The following is a 17,834-nucleotide window of genomic DNA, read 5'->3' as shown; positions in this document are numbered from 1 at the left end:
TGGTAGCTGCTGTTTCCCACTGACTCTGGCGAAGGCAAACTCAGATGCACCTGATGATGCTGATTGTCTCATTAGGTAGGTTTGCTAGACCAAATGGTAAACCAAACCCACAAAAGGCATGTGGGTAATGCCTGCTCTGCATCTATGGGCTGAGCAGCTGCACAGTCCCACCTGTACAGCTCCATGTGACACTGAACACGAGGTGGTGGTGAGATCACAGGCCTCTTAGCAGCACTCAGCCTAGACAGACAATGCCCTCACTCTTTCTTCAACATGAACAATCACGCCAGACTCCTTTACTTGCTACCAAGCAATAAATGGAAGTGGCATTAAAGCATCTGACAGTAATACTCATATCTGTGTAGTCTGACAATTAATGCGAGTCCTGCCGTCAGTAACATCCTTATCTGCAATAAAATTTATGAAGCCATAATCTCACTCCTGACAATACAAAGCACCTTTACAAGACAGTAAGAATTGGCAATGTTGTAAAACCATAAAACTGGATTCAAAGTCTCGAGCTAAACACCTTGGAAACAATATGTGAAGTTATACAACATTAACACTTACATTCTGATTTTTTTAAGTACACAGGAACTCATACAAATGAGGTACAAACCATGTTGAATAAACTTTTAAATTCTTGTCATGAAACTTCAGATAGCTCAAAATATCAGTTCTTACATCATAGATGTTATCTGTAATTTCAAATCAATCTTTCTGTTCTGAAAAATGAGGTAACGTGTCCCAGAAGCAGGCCACAAGAAACACAGCATCGAATATCACCAATATTTGAATAATCCATTGTTTCTCAGGTGGTTTTCAGTTTGACTGTGCTGGCTGGTCTGCTTAAAACCTGGGTATTTTCAGAGTTTGCACAGGGTAAAGATTAAGTCCCTCATAGGTTTATTATTCTTACCCAGTTCCTTTCATATCATGGCCTAATGTATTAGAAATAATTAGAAACCTGGTCTCTTTTTTAATTTCTCAGTCTGACTGTATAACCTCAAGCAAGTCACATTCTTTCTGACATTTACTCTCACTGTATTCAAAGTGTGGGAGTGACAATAGCTTACCTCAATAAAGTGCTGTGATGCATGACTAAATAACCATGAACTGATCTACAACATGGAAAATAGTACAACAGCCACTGGCTGACAAAACCAGAAGATGCAGGAGTTCCCTGGAATCTGGCTCAATGTTTAATCCATTAGATTACATTGGAACAACTGCTAGAATGATAAAACTAATAGTTGGCATGTTAAAACTGCCTTTATACTAGTATTCGCATGATTCACTGCAAATTTTAACTACTAAAAATTTCTTAAACTATTTTCCTTAAAATTGGAAGAAAACTGAGTAACATTGTATAAGTACTCACCATTAACACAAGTATTCTATTTTCTCTTACAAATGAAAAAGTGCTTAGAAGGACAACTGAGATACCGAAAATGTCAAAGATTCAAACACAAAAATATTTCATTTGGCTACCTTCACTTGCATAAGAATTCATACAAAATATTTACAAGTCTGCTCCCACTATTATGGAAAACCAAGACCTCCTGCAGACTCAACGTAAAGACCAAGGAACATTTAAGTAAATGGATAAAATCAAAGTATCATGTAATCGCATTTACACTACTTGTAATAAATGCTTATCATGGAGCCCAGAAACAGCTTTTAACAGTTGGGCTCTTGAAAGGATGCAAACAGAGGAAGTGATAAACTGTACAATTACAAACAGAGAACATGCTTTCCAGCAAATACTGTGCTCCTCATCCCTCCAAAAGCTAGAGCTGCCTGCAACTTACATTACCAGTGCTGCCCCAGAAAGTCCCCTGGTCTAAAAAGCTTCCACAAACTCACTCTGTATAAATATTGTAACAAAATAAACAGTGCAGAAGCTTATCTAAATATTGCCTTCTTCAACTGATAAATTAAAAAGGGAAAGTTTTCATATCCTACAGGAAATAAACAATCTATTGTTCTAAAAGTCCTGTCATAAGAGGCTTTGGGGTAAGAAGAGAGGGAGACCAGGGTAAACAGAATAGATCTCATAGTTAAAAGCCTGTTAAAAGCCTTTCCATCACTAGCGACACTGAAATGTGGCATTAAAGAGGATCAATATTTTACAAGAGAATGCCACAGGCTGAACAGGCTGTCCTGAGGCTCTCTTTATATCACATGCACAACAGTATGTTATTTGGCTCTCCAAACAAAAAGACAGCCTAATCTTGCATATATTTTCACATATGCTTCACCACACATGACCATACTGTACGTTGGAATGTGTGTGCATTTTAAGTGTCATTTTCCAGCCTGGTATGTGCAGACTTGCAAGCAGACTGAAAAGCCAAGACACTGTGTCCAACCCTATCACACGGAATTATCTAAGAGGCTTTTCCCCTTGTGCAGGTCAGACATTCATGTCTCCTCCTAAACAAATATTGCGGTTCAAAAGTGATCTCTAATATACACTTACAGGAGAATAAAAAAAAAAAGTAACTGGCACAGTATCCTGCTACATCATTTTGATTTCTTGCTTTGTTATAATGACTGTTTTCACAAGACCTAATGTCGTAACAGAAAACAGAATCTGCTTCAAAAGAGGGCGAGTACAAAAAGAGGAGTCTCACTGCGTACAAAAATTTGCGAAGTACCAAACCCTAAATGTAATTTAGAGCTGAAGTAATACAGTTATCAGCATTCCCACCGTTTGGAAGAGGGCCTAGAAATCTGGCAAGGAATGTTTTTCACATCTAAGATGTACTTGTTGCTGTTTCTGTGGCAACCTGCCAACATAACTATTTAAAGCAGTACCTGCAGGTACTATTTTCAAGATGGCTCTGCTGCCTGAGGAATCAACCATTATTTATAGGGCCTGAAGGTATTTGATACCTGAGACAAACACACCCCTCCTTGTATCAGTGACCCTGATAGTTCACATAGTTTTAATTATTTCTGTGGGCAGAATCCTGACCCCCAGTGACTCACACACACTTGTAATCCACCCTACACTTATCACTAAAACCCAAACCATACTAATGGTTCTTTTTGTAGGGAAGCAACACATCTGTCCTAGAGCTATGAAACCCATAAAAATTCCATGGCCTTGTTACAAATACTCCTTTGACAAGATATTTTTTTAACCATCTCACCTGTACTTCTGAATCAGCATCAACATGCTGCAGTTGAAACCAGGTGTCTCTGTTATGATACTTCTGCAGATCTTCTTTCTGTATAGCTACCTTTCCTGAAATAAAACAAACCAGAAGCACAGTTTAAGACATGCTGTAGCTCTCCCAAGATATATTTCCATCAAAACCAGGTTTTAAAACAATGATTTAGGGCCTGTCCCATTCAAGAAAGGCTTTAGAGCAAGGAAAGATTTTTATTGTGATTATTATCACAATACATAATGATGAGCATCTTTTTCCACTGCATTTTGTGAATGACTTGAAAATTCCTAAAGTCCTACTCACCTAACACGGTGAAGCACTGGACACTATGGACAAGCTTGTAAATATGATTATAGCAAAAATGTCATCATTACTTCTCTGACATGCAATTAAAATTGTGGGAAGAAAAGACTGGAAACTGTTGCAAGCAAGCATTTTTTTGAGGCTGATGTCTGTAACAATCCCAAATTAAAGGTTCTGTGCATATGTTATTGTCAACAGTACTTCAGGATGAGGCATTTCACTATACAGCTTTCTAGAAGGAAAACAACTAGAGATGTCAAGTCACAGCAGATTCCCACATCTGCATTTTGGGGCCCTGTCAACCTCTCTCTCTCCCTCAAATCCTTCAGACTTCCCATTATGCAACCCAGAGCCACCCAAGGGCTATCCCTGACTGTAGAGAAAAGCAGGGGAGGAAACTCACCCCAAAACACTGAAGAGCTTTAACTCTCACCTTTTTATACCACTGTTACCACTACCAAATCAGCTGTTTTGGTAGGTATGGTAACAGCACCCAGTTCCACACTGTGAACTAACAGCCCACATGCATGCAAAGGGTCAATGCAGAAACTTCTGTCCTGCCCAGTATCTCTCAGGCAGTATGCAAAGCACTCTCTGAGGGACAATGAAACTTTTTCCAAGTGTCTTTCTTTATATACACAAATCTGAGCATGGCATGCCTGAGGAGCTCGTGATCCTCAGAAAGCTGCTTTGGGTTGGGTGGCTCCCCAGGCACTGAGCAAAGCAGCGTGTTCAAAGTGAAAGAATCCAGGGCAGTCAGAGACATTCACAAGGCTCGAGGAAGATGGGGTTTGGCAACGTGGTTGAGTAGACTTTTGCCGCTAGATGAGTTGCTCACATACACTTTGCAACCACTGCTTTGTTACAAAAACACAGACTTCCTTTAACCAAACATTGTTAGATGACATTCACCAATGGATATAGTTTTGTGGGAAAAAGATTACCACTACCTAAATTCATGCAGTTTGACCAGATGTCAGTAATACATGACCCCAGCAAACATTAACAGAACACATTTAAAAAGAAAAAAAAACCCCACATGATCAAAGACTACAAAAGGGGCCAACACAAAGCACTCTTCCCTTCTGAAATCTAGAAGTTTATGGAAGTCCTAGCAGCAAGTTATTACACACCAGTATTCCCTCAATTTACAGCCATTTCCTTCAGCTGGATAGCTTCACCCAGCCCTCCTGTTTGCTGGGCTACACCCCATACCATGCTGCAGCTGCATTCTTCTGTCACCTCAGGCTGCTTCTGGTGACAGTTTCCAGATTTTCAGTCCCAGTTCCTAAACTACCCTGCTATTCTTCCACAGCTGCCCTCCATAGTATCTGCCAGGATTTCTGCTCTAGCTTCCTTTTCAGAGCTTCTGACCCATTATTCCCAAGTCTTGTTCATTGTGCCCTCAGCACCATCCTCTCACTGCTTGTCCTTTAGAGATTATCAGATCCATCTCCTGGCAAACATTTAACTAATTAACAAGGGAGATTAACAAGGGAGACACATTACCAGACTCTTTATTGGATATGCAGAGCAAGCCACTTGAAACTTCTTAAAAAAAGCAATAATTAAATTACACAAACCAATAAAATAATACGTCAGGAAGGGTAAATAAGAAATCTGAACTGTGCTGAACAGAAGACGACAAGTTACTCTGCTGAGAATCTATGGCATGATTATTTTTGCAAAGCTTCTACTTTTATTCTCCAGCTATAGTGGCTTGTGGAGAACCTAGTTTCTCTAAAACACTTTGAGAGGAATGCATTTAAATGCATGACCTTCCACTAACTGCTTTGGACCTCATTGAAATTATTTACTTTCACTGCTTGCTATCCTCACTGTACCCTTTAATCTCTTGCAGAAATCCTCCACTCAACTGCAGCATTGCACACACTTTCCAAACACTGTCACCCACAATCAGTCTCATTCACAGTCACCTCCCATGTAAGGAGCACCTTGCAGAAAACTCAAGGATCGTTTCCCAGTATCTGCACCTGTACACAGAAGATAAAGGGTGTGATCACTGCCCCCTCTTTCAGCAGGGAATGCCACTGCTTTCTGCACCAAGGATGGCAGGGTTACCCAGGTGGGTCTGGCCACAAAGTCAGTACATGATTGCAGCACAGAGTGTTCACAGAGAATGGCACGTGCCTCCAGCTCTGAGGGAGTTAACGTGGTGACACAACTGTTTTGATTAGGAAATTGTTTGAACAGCACCGTTTGCTCTGCACACAAGCAAGTTTTATTAATGACTGAAACTTATTGACTGGGCTGGCTATAATCCAGGGGTTTTCATTGCATACCAAATGGTTCACAAAGAAGAAAAATCTACTAGGGAAACAAAAAAAGGTAGCAGAAAAAGAGGGCCTACAGTTTGGCCAGTCTGAACATATGCAAAGATATATTACTGATAAGGCAGAATGTTTGATCTGCCCTATTAAACAGTTCTCTGCATACACACAGAGGAGCTTCCCTCACAATTTGGTAATAACTCTTTACCTGCACCAGCCATGCCCCTATGTTCATGCAGCTCACATTCCTCCTCCTCATCACCCAACCCACATAAAACACAGTGCAGGCGCTGAGCATGGTCATGTTTCTCTCCTAGTCTACACAGTTACTGCTCTTCCACTGGCTGACCTAAGTCTGACCTGGCTCAAACAACTTCCAGCCGCACCAGAACTAGGTTAAATCTAGGCCAATAATCACAAGCTGTTGGCACCTGTCATTTGACCTGACACTACAGGATAAGAACCTGTAATTCTCCCTGAAGATAAACCCGACACGAGAGGTCAGAAAGATTTATCACCACTCATTTAAAGGACATTTTCTTCTTTGAGGTTCTTCAGCATGTTCCCAAACTCAAGCCCATTGTCTTGCACTCTTTCTCAAGACTTGGGTGGCTTCCAGACAGCATCAAGAAACTCTAAATCTTGCACCTGAGGCACCCAGCCATTCCTGCTGGTTTCCTCAGAGTGGCCCCAGGCTGCAGAGTCTGCATCTGTTGAAGCTTTTTGAGACTGTATGGGAAGAGGCAGGAAATAGCTGAGCTTGTTGAACAATATAAGGTGTAATTTCAAAACTTCGTATAAATTACATTTTTAGATGTTAGATTCTCAGCAATAACCAGCAATGATGAAGTAAAAGCATTCTTCTCATCTGAACTAATTTCTTTCTGAAGCCTGAAGCTCACCAGGACCTCAGATTGGGGGAGGGTAGGAAAACCTCACACACTCCGGTGTGTCTTCCACCCATATGGCAGCAATTTCCCTATGCCCTTTCCCACACCCTTCAGACTGAACAGACCTTCACTGGAACATTTAAATCCTAAGATCTGTGTTTAAAACAAAGGTGCAACATGCCACAATTGAGCTCTTCCTTCTGTGAACCCCTCTTAAGGGAAAAAACAATATACCGATAATCTATTATTGAGCAGATAGCTTACAGATTAATAAAGTTACTACCTAGGCTATGGATGGTTTTAAAGCTGCAAATTCCACTTTACAATCCCTGGTACAAACTGATTTAAGAGCCTCCTACGTTCTCCACCCATGCACCCCTGTCCTCTCAGCAGGGCACACTGAAACTGTTGAGGAAATCAAGTGAATCCAAAAAAACCCAAACAATGAAAATAAACATTCCGGGAGAGGAGAAGGGAATAAGAGATGTTTCAGGGATCACATATGGGTGGGTGTTGGCATTTTTAACACAAAGGTCATTTCAACTGACCTGTTTTAGAGTTTCCCCACTCAAGAGTCACATTAACACTGCTAGAAGACCACTAGGAGATCACTAATTTAGGCACAGAGGCAGAGATATTGAACAGAGAAGGGTAGGAATTTCTGGCTATACCGCCTGGGAAAGTGCTTGTGGAAGCACCACACCCTCAGTGCCCATCCCTCACTGGTTACAAACATTTTTCCATAGCAAGTCAATGCAGCCCATTAACTTGTCCCTGGACATGCCTAGGCTTGTTAAGTTTGGGTCAATGTCTCCATACAAAGACTAACAAAATTGATTCATTTGTCTCAGGCATTCTCCATCCATACATAACCACCTCCTGTCTGCATTACCTGTTGGTGACAAAAGGGTTAGGCACCGGTTAAAGGATTACATCCCACCTTTTAATAGTAATTTTCCAGTTTGCAGCTGAGATACGTGAATATTTATGACAGATGCTAGACTACTAGAAGATTTCTTTACTGAAAAAGTAGTCACAGTAGCAACAGGACAGGAACTTGTCATCTTAAAAGGGCACAAGGCCCTACCTGAAAAGTGATCCAACTGCTATTTTTACAGAAGCCTAAAATCAGAGCATTTCAGGAGCTCTTGTATCTTCTCTTTAGGATATCTTTATCTTGGAATATCTACACAGTGAAAACAACAGAATTTTACACACTGCTCCCAAGCAAGCTGAAACAATATAATATTTTTTTAATATAACATCCTCCATTAACAATGACTGCAGTACAGTTAATTTACAGCAAAGGGTTAGGTCTGACTCACACGTTAAAAGGCCCCAACAGTCTAATTAACTGAGTCTGCTCTCAGCTCTGAACAGAGGCTACTTTGTCTCCTTCCTATATGCCGAAGTCTTAGGCACAAGTGAGCCTCAAAGCTACTTCAGAAGTTGCTTCATGTTATTATGTTAAGTGCACAGACACACTGTATCAGTATACTGATTTAATAGAACTGATATGAAGGTGCACAAACAAAGTCACTTTCAATACTTGGAAAGACGAAGGACAAATCAATCAATTTTAATCAACACTTTAGGCTGCGATACCTAATCAACTTGAAACAAGAAGCCTCACTGCTATTCCAGCCTGCCTAGAATTTTATAATTATCTGTATGAAAGGTTATTTGTCTTTAAATGAAAGTACAGAAACTTTGCCTGCCTTGTTCAAGAACAGCACAAACTCACTCACCTCTCCCAAAACACAGAAAGATTGAAACAAGCAAACCCCCTATTTGAGAATTACAAAGATAAAGATGAGAACTAGGGGCAACATAAGGCTTCCGAGCTTTAGAAGCAGCAGCATTGCTCCCTCACGGCTCCTGTGCAGTGCACCATGAAGCACAAGCACTACTAGACCATCTGCTACAATGGGTAAGAATTCAGTGGCAATAATGGCAGAACACTTCCAGCACAGCAGCAGTGCATCCTACAGAGAGTACTGAGGCATGTGACATTCATGACCCCAATTTAATTTGTTTGGGTTTTTTTAAACTAGTCCAAATAGAATAAGAGTATCACTTACTAAATCAATTTTTCCCCTTTGTGGGATTTACCTTGGATAATAAGGGAGAAAAAAGCGGGCTGTGGACAACATATAGCTTCTATCCTTAAGAGCGGCAAGCTGCAGCCTTGCATGAAGTATCTTCTATCAGGGTTGTTTGTTGGTCACAACTCAAGAGATCTCACCCAGCTTCCATCAGAATTTCTGCTCTCCCTTCCTGTTAAAAACAGCAAAACCCCCAAACAAACAAACAAAAAGAACCCTCCTCAACCACACCTTTGGTATCACCTCTCTGGCAGCTGCTCTCTGGGCCCTTAAAATGGCCCCACATTTGAGACACCAGATATAGCCTGTGGTTGGGACAGCAGTCCTGAACTCCAGACTTGCAGTCACTGCTGTCTGCCTTACAGCAGGCACCAAGTCCCTGAGCATGCTGCCTGCACTGAGCAACCACCACCTTCTTTCCCTCATTCTACATACAGACAATATTAACACTTGTCATTAGGTAAGGAGGAGGGCTGCATGAAAGTACGGTCCAGGTCCTAGCACATTATCCTCAGTAGTTTTGTTCATATTTTTTCTCTTCATCCGAGAAGTACAGATACCACTTTTTGAAAGCTCAACTTTGTTTTCCTGCTCTTGGGACCACCCATGAGGTTAAAGGATATTGTGAGTGCATCCTAACAACCTATTCTATGCACAAAGTATTTACTTTAGCCTTTCTATGTAGCTGCAGAGAACCTTTCCAGGATAATTCTAAGTTTATAGCTTCTTGATATTTGTCATTCTGAAAAAGTCATCTGTTTCCTTTTATTTCATTAGTAGCTATATTTATACCATAATGAGTAGATACATTATTCCCAACAGTCATTACGGAAACAGTAAACCACTGACTGTGGTCAGGCTAGAAGAAAACACGGAATACTATTTTCTACTGAAATTTTGATCTCTGCTTCATGCTGTATTGGAGGATCTTTCCCACACTTAACTAGCAACAAGCACAGTTCAGCAGGGATGAATCTTTTTTTTTTTTTTTTCTTTTAAATCAGTAAAATAATGAAACAAAAAAGGTGATGCTTCAGCTACATTTGGTAAGGGTTACCTAATAACAGTAGATAACTTGCTTGGATATTTGGTAATAAATTGTGGCAACTCTGCAACACACCTCTTCAGCTTTGGAAGCAACCATTAACAAAGGCACAGGTAACTCAAACATGCAAGCCTTAAACAACTTTCAATTCCAAGGTGTTTTCACTTTGTGCGTGTCTCAAGAGCTATGATTTGGTTTCATCTATTTTAGTCCAGTGTAGCTAAGTTTAACTACTTCCGAAGACAAATTTCAGTGCTTTGCTTTGCTTCACCTAATCCAGCATTAAGCAAGAAGAGAGTTACAACCTGCCAGAATACAACAGCCACAAGAGTTTCGATTTGTCATAGAACACACCTAACAACCTGTATGGAGGTGACTTAGGGCAGTGAAGTTACTGTAAATGTAATTAACAGAAGAACCACGCACTAGTCTTCTAGCACTGGCTTTATGCTCCTTCATGGAAAAGCTTCAATATTAGACACCCGTGCTTTATTCAGCACCATTCCATCCCCATCAGCACAGCAACCAAGCCTCTCCTCAGCCAGGAGTACCACAAACTTAGAAAAGTTCTTACCCCCCAGTGCAGTACGGGGACAGTGCAGCACTTCTTCCCCCTCAGAACTTCATGGGGGTGCATTTTGTTCTATGCAGCTCCTGCTTAGCACAGATGTTGGCAAATCAGTTTCATGTACCCCTTACCAAATGAAGTGCTGAGGCGAAAAAAACTAAACTGACTTAAGTAGAGGATAAATAATTGTGCACTTGTCACCTGAAGGACAGACGATATTAACTAATCTCTCACTGAAGTGTTAAGTGACTTGGTGTGGCACGTTTCCTGTTTTTGAACTGATCTGTAGGTTTAAGGTCACACCCTGGCAGCCTGACCTATTCACTACACACCTAGAAGAATACCAGCTCAGGGCATATCACGGACATATTTTCCTCACTAAATCTACCTCAGTTATTGAAGTGTGAGAAGCCCAATTTATTGTCACAGCATGTCTCATTCAACATTTCTAAAAAGCTGAAAAATATCAAAACAATCATTAAAGACTATTTGCCTGGCACAGCAGCACTACTATCCTAATATTCCTTCTGCTGCATCTACCCAGAGACATCTTTTTTTTCCCATTATTACTGGAGGGGTACCAACTGACAGTTTTTCAAATTAGTCCCATCTCCTCTATGCTTTTCTGATTGTAACTAGATGGAAATAGCTATTCTACATATTATAGACACATATTCCAGCAAGTTGGCCTACTACTGCTTTGATCATTCAGAAACAAGCATGCAATTTTAAATTGCATTTACCATTGCTTTCAGTAGTATATTTCCTACTCAAAGCATCTCAACATACTATATTAATCAGTACATAAACTCTATGCACTAACAGTCAATATCAATTAAACAACTTAAGACTAGTGTACTTTCACAGTAACTATTTGCAACATTTTATCTACAAAGAGAAAAATAGTATTTCAGATCCACTGAACTCTGCATTTTCTTCATTATATTTGCATTTCAACCAGCATACAAGATTCTTCTAAGACACAGTTGTTCAAGAGTTGTTTGTTAAACTAACAAAATCCCAGATGACTTAGCAATTACAATTAAGAAAATGCAAATGTAATAAACGAACATGCAAACTCCAAAGATATCTTTATCTGCACAATCCTCCCATCCTGTATGCCAAAATACTACAGTATGTTCCAAAACATATCTGCTACACATGTTCCAGTTTGAGTTTGTTTGACTCTTCTCGGAAGTTTGTGTCAGAGGCTTCAGGGGGTTCTTGTTTTTCATATTCTCTCTCCCACATCTTCCGTTTTTGGTAGCTTAGGCATTCTCATCTGTCACACACAGAGTTGCATTTCTGAAGTTAAAGAATTTACCATCAGAAACTTATACTTCATATTTGAATAAGTAAAGGCATGCCTGAGGTCAGGTAACCCTGGAAGTCAGTATTGTAACACCAAGCAAAAGTCCTGGAAACATTAAACAGTGAACCAAAAGGAATTCTGCTAACTATTCATCTTCAAAAAAGAGCTACTTACCAAATTCTCACCATTTTGACATATATGCACTCCATTCACTGTCTTAAAACCCCCTCAAAACCAGCCAAAAAAACAATGCAAAGAGACATCAAACACTGCAGATCACACAGAGGTAAATTCACAGTCTCAGTAACATATGGACTTAAAATTAGTCTCTCCTGGATGGAAGACACAACCCCCCAACTCCCTCCTCTGAGAAAATTCATTGCTGGATGAGCATGAGTAAACCACATTTTCTTCAACAGATTTGTCTCATGATAACATAATGTAACAAGCGATCTCCAGAATACAAACAAAGGGCCCCTAACTGCAGAATTTGGTGGTTCAGTGGAAAAGAGCTCACTCAAGTTCTACTCTGACCATCCTTTTCAGCAGGGACCTCTTCCAAACCTTTCTTGCTCAAGCCTCTTCAAGAAAAAGTTTAAGTCTTAAAACTGAGCTGAAGATACACATAGAGCAACTACTGCTTTTAAATATGACAGACTTTTATCAAAAAGTTCTCTTGTTCAAAAAAACTCTGCTGTTGAGCTTTGCTGCTGCTGCTGCCTCCCATTCAATAGGAACTACTGAAAACAGCCCCATGGAGTTACTCCAGAGCACTGTTGTCTTTCCAGAAAATTTTCCTACTACAAGCGGAACTTAGAGAGCAGTATCAAACTGACCGTAATTCTGGATTTTTTTTTCTTCTTCTCTTCAGTGCTATTTATCGCACTTCCAAATCTTTGAAATGCTTTTCAAAATATGCCTGCAATAAGGAGGAAGGGGAACAGAGGAAGGGAGGAAAAAATACTGCAGTAGATAATATGCACTGTGAAATCTCAATGTAGACAGGAAACACCAGAGTTTTGGCTTCTAGCGCTACATCAATGCTGACACCAAGCTATGTGGTCTGGTTGACACGCTGGAAAGGAGGAATGGCATGAAGGGGGACTTGAACAGGTTGAAAAGGTGAGACAGTGGGAACTTCATGAAGTTTAACAAGGCCAAGTACTAGGTCCTGCACGTGGGTCAGGGCAATCAGAAGCTCAAACACAAGCTGGGTAGAGAACGGATTCAGAGCAGCCCTGAAGAGAAGGACTTGGTGGTGTTGGTGGACAAGAAGCTCAACATGATCCAACAATGTGCACTTCAAACTTCAAAGTCAACGGTATCCCAGTGACCAGCAAGTCTAGGGAGGTGATTCTGACCCTCTAACTCTGCTCTTGTGAGACCCTGAGCTGGTGTACTTTGTCCAGGTCTGGGGCCCCCAACACAAGAAGGATGTGGACTTGCTGAAACAGGTCCAGAGGAGGGTCAGTAAGTTTATCGGAGGGCTGGAGCACCTCTCCTATGAGACAGGCTGTTCAGCCTGGAAAAGACATGGCTCCAAGGAGATTTTATAGCAGTCTCCCAGTGCCTGAACAAGAAGGCTGAAGAGGGACTTTTTATAGGGCATGTAGTGATAGGACAAGGGGGAATGGCCTTAAACTGAGTGTAGGTTTAGAGTACACATTAGGAATGAATTCTTTTCTGTGAGGGTGGTGAGGCATGGAACAGGTTGCTAAGAGAAGCTGTGGATGCCCCATCCCTGGAAGTGTTCAGTGCCAAGTCGCACAGAGCTCTGAGCAACCTGGTCTAGTGGAAGGGGTCTACTTCACCATGTTCCAACCAGGGCTGTTGAAACTAGATGGCCTTTAAAGTCCGTTCCAACCCAGGCCTTTCTATGATCCTAAGACCAGTATGGTAACATACCAGTTTGCCTACCTGTGGATTCTGCAACACATGCAAGAGTTAACTTTACCATTTCCGGAAGAGATAGTGAAAAATGAAAACTTGATCAATAATTCAAGCATGCAAACAAAAGTCTTTATATTTTCTGCAAGTCTTTTTCACAAACTGCTCCCAGTATCTTTAAGATTACTCTAGCAGCTCCTGAATAATTCCCCTCCAACATCAGAGCTTGATTACTAAAACGTGAGCTTAGGAAACATGGAGAAAAAAAAAATATTTTCACTTCTCTATCTGCAATTTCATGAGTCTGACATGTATTAAGTGGTTCAAGTGACTGTTTTTCCAAGAGAGGGAGTAAAGCCCTGAGCAAGTAAAGTCCCTGGCCTGTTGATGGGTCACTGCAGCTGCTAAAAACTGGTGACACACAAGAGATCAGATAATTTCAACAATGAAAAACTCATCAGTTGAAAGAAGGGAGGTGTTACTTTCAAAATGCAAAGGAAACTAGACATTAGAGAGACAAAAAGCTTTCCAAAAGCTTACTCAACAATCAGAAACTGACTCCCTCCTCTCCAGGATGCTAAACACATGAGCTCACTTACAGACAAAAGAGAATGATGACCGCTTTCCCAGCTCATATATATAACAATAATTAAAGAAAAAGCTTGTGACTGCATGACAAATTACTGTAATGTAAAGATACATATAAAATATCTGCACCACCATGCCACGGTTTAAGATAATAAATTCTATGCCATTATACAAACTTGCTCAACATCTGATAATCTCCTCTCTACAACTCCGTCAAGACATACATCTCAGTGATAGCTATAGCCATGGTAGTCATACACTACTATTTAGATAAATAACTAAAAAAAAAAAAAAAAAAAAAAAAAAGAGTCCAAAGTGTTCAACTGATGTAAAATAGAAACTGTTCCCCTCAATAACAACTGAATTTTACTAGGTTTTTATCCCCAAAGAGATAAATGCAGCGTCATGCAATTTGCTGCAGATGAAATGCATCACAAATAATATCTGGAAAAGCAGGAATCTCGTCAATCACAAACAGGCACTGGAAGTCTTTTAGAACTATTCTGTGACAGCTTGATCTGATACACTCCAAAAAATTCTGTCATCATTGTACTTGGGGTATCTATGGCCAGCAGCTATTCCTCTGCTTGTTGTTAAGGTAGTCACAGTTTAACAATACTGCACACAGACAAGTGTGAGGACCCTGGAAAACTGCAAGATTAAAGGCCTTGCATTTAGGGGGAAAAAAAAAAAAAAGGCAACATTTGCAGTAACAAATGATGTTGTCAGCATTTAAACAAGGTTTTATAGCCTGTTTCAGTTAAACTACAATCTGCATTCACTATCACAACAGACAGTGCTTATCTACCCAGCTTTTTTATATATAATATGTAATACTGAAGGCATTTTTGTCAAGTGGCAAAAGAAGGGCAATACTGAGCAGCACTTACCACTATCATCATCAGTCCTATCAAGACCCCCAACTCGTAAGACCATATATGATGTAAAAGTTAAAATCCAAGAGAAATAAGCTGTAAAGAAAGTAGTAATTTATGAACACATACCTATGATGGAATCCCTTCGAAAAACATCTCTGTCAAAAATATAAAATGACAGATGGCGAAAGGTCCGAGGAATTTCACAGTAAAAGTCTTCTCCATAGAAGGGGCTGAGTGAACAAAAAAAACACCAACATACACAAACACACACAAAAAAAAGGAAAATAGATTAGTGTTGGTATCCTGGACAAGCCAGTGTGTTTATATTTCACAGCCAGAACATCACTCTGGACTGTGATGGTCTTTCCCACCAATGAATGTGCACTGTCAAGCACTGTTCCATTTTGACTCTTCCTAAATATCTTAACTGCCCAGAGAAGATGATTTTTTAATGTGCAAAAAAGAACAGATACTTCTTTCTATCTGGAAAACAAGTGCCCCTTCACAAAGGGGGGCAGAGACCACATTATTTGTTAACATACAGTGCCTTGAAGGGTAGAGAGAGGCCCCTGCTGCCACAGAATGCCTACAGTAGATCATTAGGATAGAGACCACAAAAGCATACATGAACAGGATGAGCAAAATACAGTATGGTTCGTAGCATTTTTTTTTTAAAAGCATTTAGTATACTTAAAATAAAATGCCTACAGCCATTGCATCTTTTCTTGTCCCCTGCAAAGTCTCTTATATAAAGTCAGATTCAGTCAGCTGATGGTAACTAAGCCTTGGAGCTGGCTCCATGCTTGTTACCTCAGAGCACTGCATATCTCTTTTTTGCATAGTGGAATTGCATAGAATAATTTTTTTTACAGTAAGACCACATTTAAAAAAAAAAAATACTATCTCAGTATGAAAAGCTCTTTAGGGACCTAAGGGGCTTTCTTTGGATCCTACCAATTTAAATGGGGAAAAAACAAATCTCAGACACCTGGCTTTCCCTTTCACTTTCTTTCCATCGAATTATATGGTTAAGGATTTACTCCTAGGAACTATAAGCATATATCAACATTATTTATTCATTGACAGGTCTACCATTTTACACAGACCTTTCATTCCAAGTCATTCATGCTTCAGTAGATCTAAATGAGTGGATGCGATTTGAGTCACATGGACAAATACAGCAAGCACTGCAGATGTAGACTTAAAAATAAATCTAATTCCAACAGGCCAAAAGCCAGCAAGTTTTTTCTTCCCCTCTTAAACACAGACCTCCTTATTGCCTTAGTTGAGCTCAAAAATGAGACAGAATTGCTCTGTAGTTTTAATGATTATTAAAAGGTTTTTATGTTAAAAAAATAGATTTACAGAATTACTAACAGTTCCTTGGATTAACTTTAAATTTTTCAGAATTTTGTCAGGAAAGGTCATTCTCGTGGCTTCTTTCAGGATGTTTTACACCAACATGTGGTTTTTTGTGTGTATTTCCACCTACAGGAAAAATACGCTCCCCCAGAATAACTACGTTCCCTCAAGAACTAGCTGACAAGTCTCCCTCAAAACACAAAGGCACTGCAAATTAGCTAACCAGTCTGCGTTTGAAGGGAAAATGCCACATTAATTTCATGAAATCCAGAGACATCGCTCAGTATTCACCAAGAACATTATTTAAGTCACTACTCCACTAGCCACAAGGAAGAACACATGTTGGAGGAACAACAAAGCCCAAGGCACACCCATAGGCTAAACTTCCACCACTGAAATCCCATTCCTTGAAATAAATGCATCCACCCGTAAGTTATAAAAACCAGTGTGAGGCCCACTCAGTCATCCCTACTGTGAATGCAGGGGAGGCAAATCTGACAGCTGGAAATGGCAGCTGGTTTGACTGTTTGTCCCAACTGCCCCATCCGATTCAGCACTCTTTGTTACATCCTCCTTAATGGTTCTGCTCTGAGAGGTTTTATTTGGAAGCAGGAATTTCACAGCCACACCTCAGGCACAAAATACCTTAACTCTTTGTTACAAGCAGCTTCTACCAAACTGGGAGCTATATGACTGTCCCAGCAGCCATGCTTCTGCTGGCAGCCCCGAGGGCCTCATTCTGTGCACATCACTTGGTGCAAGTTTTCACGCACAGGCTTGACCTGAGGGCGCCACACAAATGCATTAATATTGCCCAAATATCTAGTGCATTATACATGCAAAACACTTTCATCATTCTAAGCTTTAATACTCTATTCAGCCATAAAATTGTCCTTTCTGCTGGAAGAACATGACAGATTAATTTATACACTAATGACCTTAGAATGAAACAATACTTAATGAACTGTGGATTATATATCCAATCCTCTATCAAAAATATGCTTCAGTACACTGCAAGTCTAAATGCAATGTACGTACAACTGACTTACACTGAGCATAATTTACTGATTCTGGGGGGAAGAGTAGGGAAGAGATATCAACTGGGACCTTTGGCAAGTCCCCCTATTAATGTTTGTCATGGCTGTTGAACAGAGGCAGAAGTCAACTAAGATCACACCACAGCAAAATAAACAAGAGTCAGAAAAGCAGAGTGGACAGCAGGAGGTACCTAGCCCAATGCATGGAATCAGAAAGAGGCTAATTAACAGAAGAAATGCTATGAAGGCTGACTTAGCCGTGCAGGGACCATATCAGGTCAATACTTCTGGCACAAAGTTTATTAGTCCTAGCAGTGCAGTCTGAGCCCAGAAGAGAAGCTTTGTTCTGCTCTTGGTTTTTCCCCTTCGAGATCTTGAACCCCTCGTAG

General features: G+C 40.3%; 1 protein-coding gene across 2 annotated transcripts in view; it reads right to left on the bottom strand.

Moving 5' to 3' along the window:
- Positions 1-17,834, bottom strand: part of RASA3 (RAS p21 protein activator 3) — a 131,365-nt gene that overhangs the window by 66,825 nt on the left and 46,706 nt on the right. For both annotated transcript variants that reach the window (XM_082277551.1, XM_082277552.1), the window contains exons 3-4: positions 15,173-15,276; positions 3,159-3,253 (exon numbers count right to left, since the gene is read on the bottom strand). In XM_082277551.1, the coding sequence (XP_082133677.1) occupies positions 3,159-3,253; positions 15,173-15,276 (199 nt within the window). The remainder of the gene's footprint in view (positions 1-3,158; positions 3,254-15,172; positions 15,277-17,834) is intronic.

Source organism: Coloeus monedula (assembly GCF_965178545.1).
Source record: "Coloeus monedula genome assembly, chromosome: 3".
Classification (NCBI taxonomy): domain Eukaryota; kingdom Metazoa; phylum Chordata; class Aves; order Passeriformes; family Corvidae; genus Coloeus; species Coloeus monedula.
This window is presented reverse-complemented; position numbering and strand designations above follow the sequence as displayed.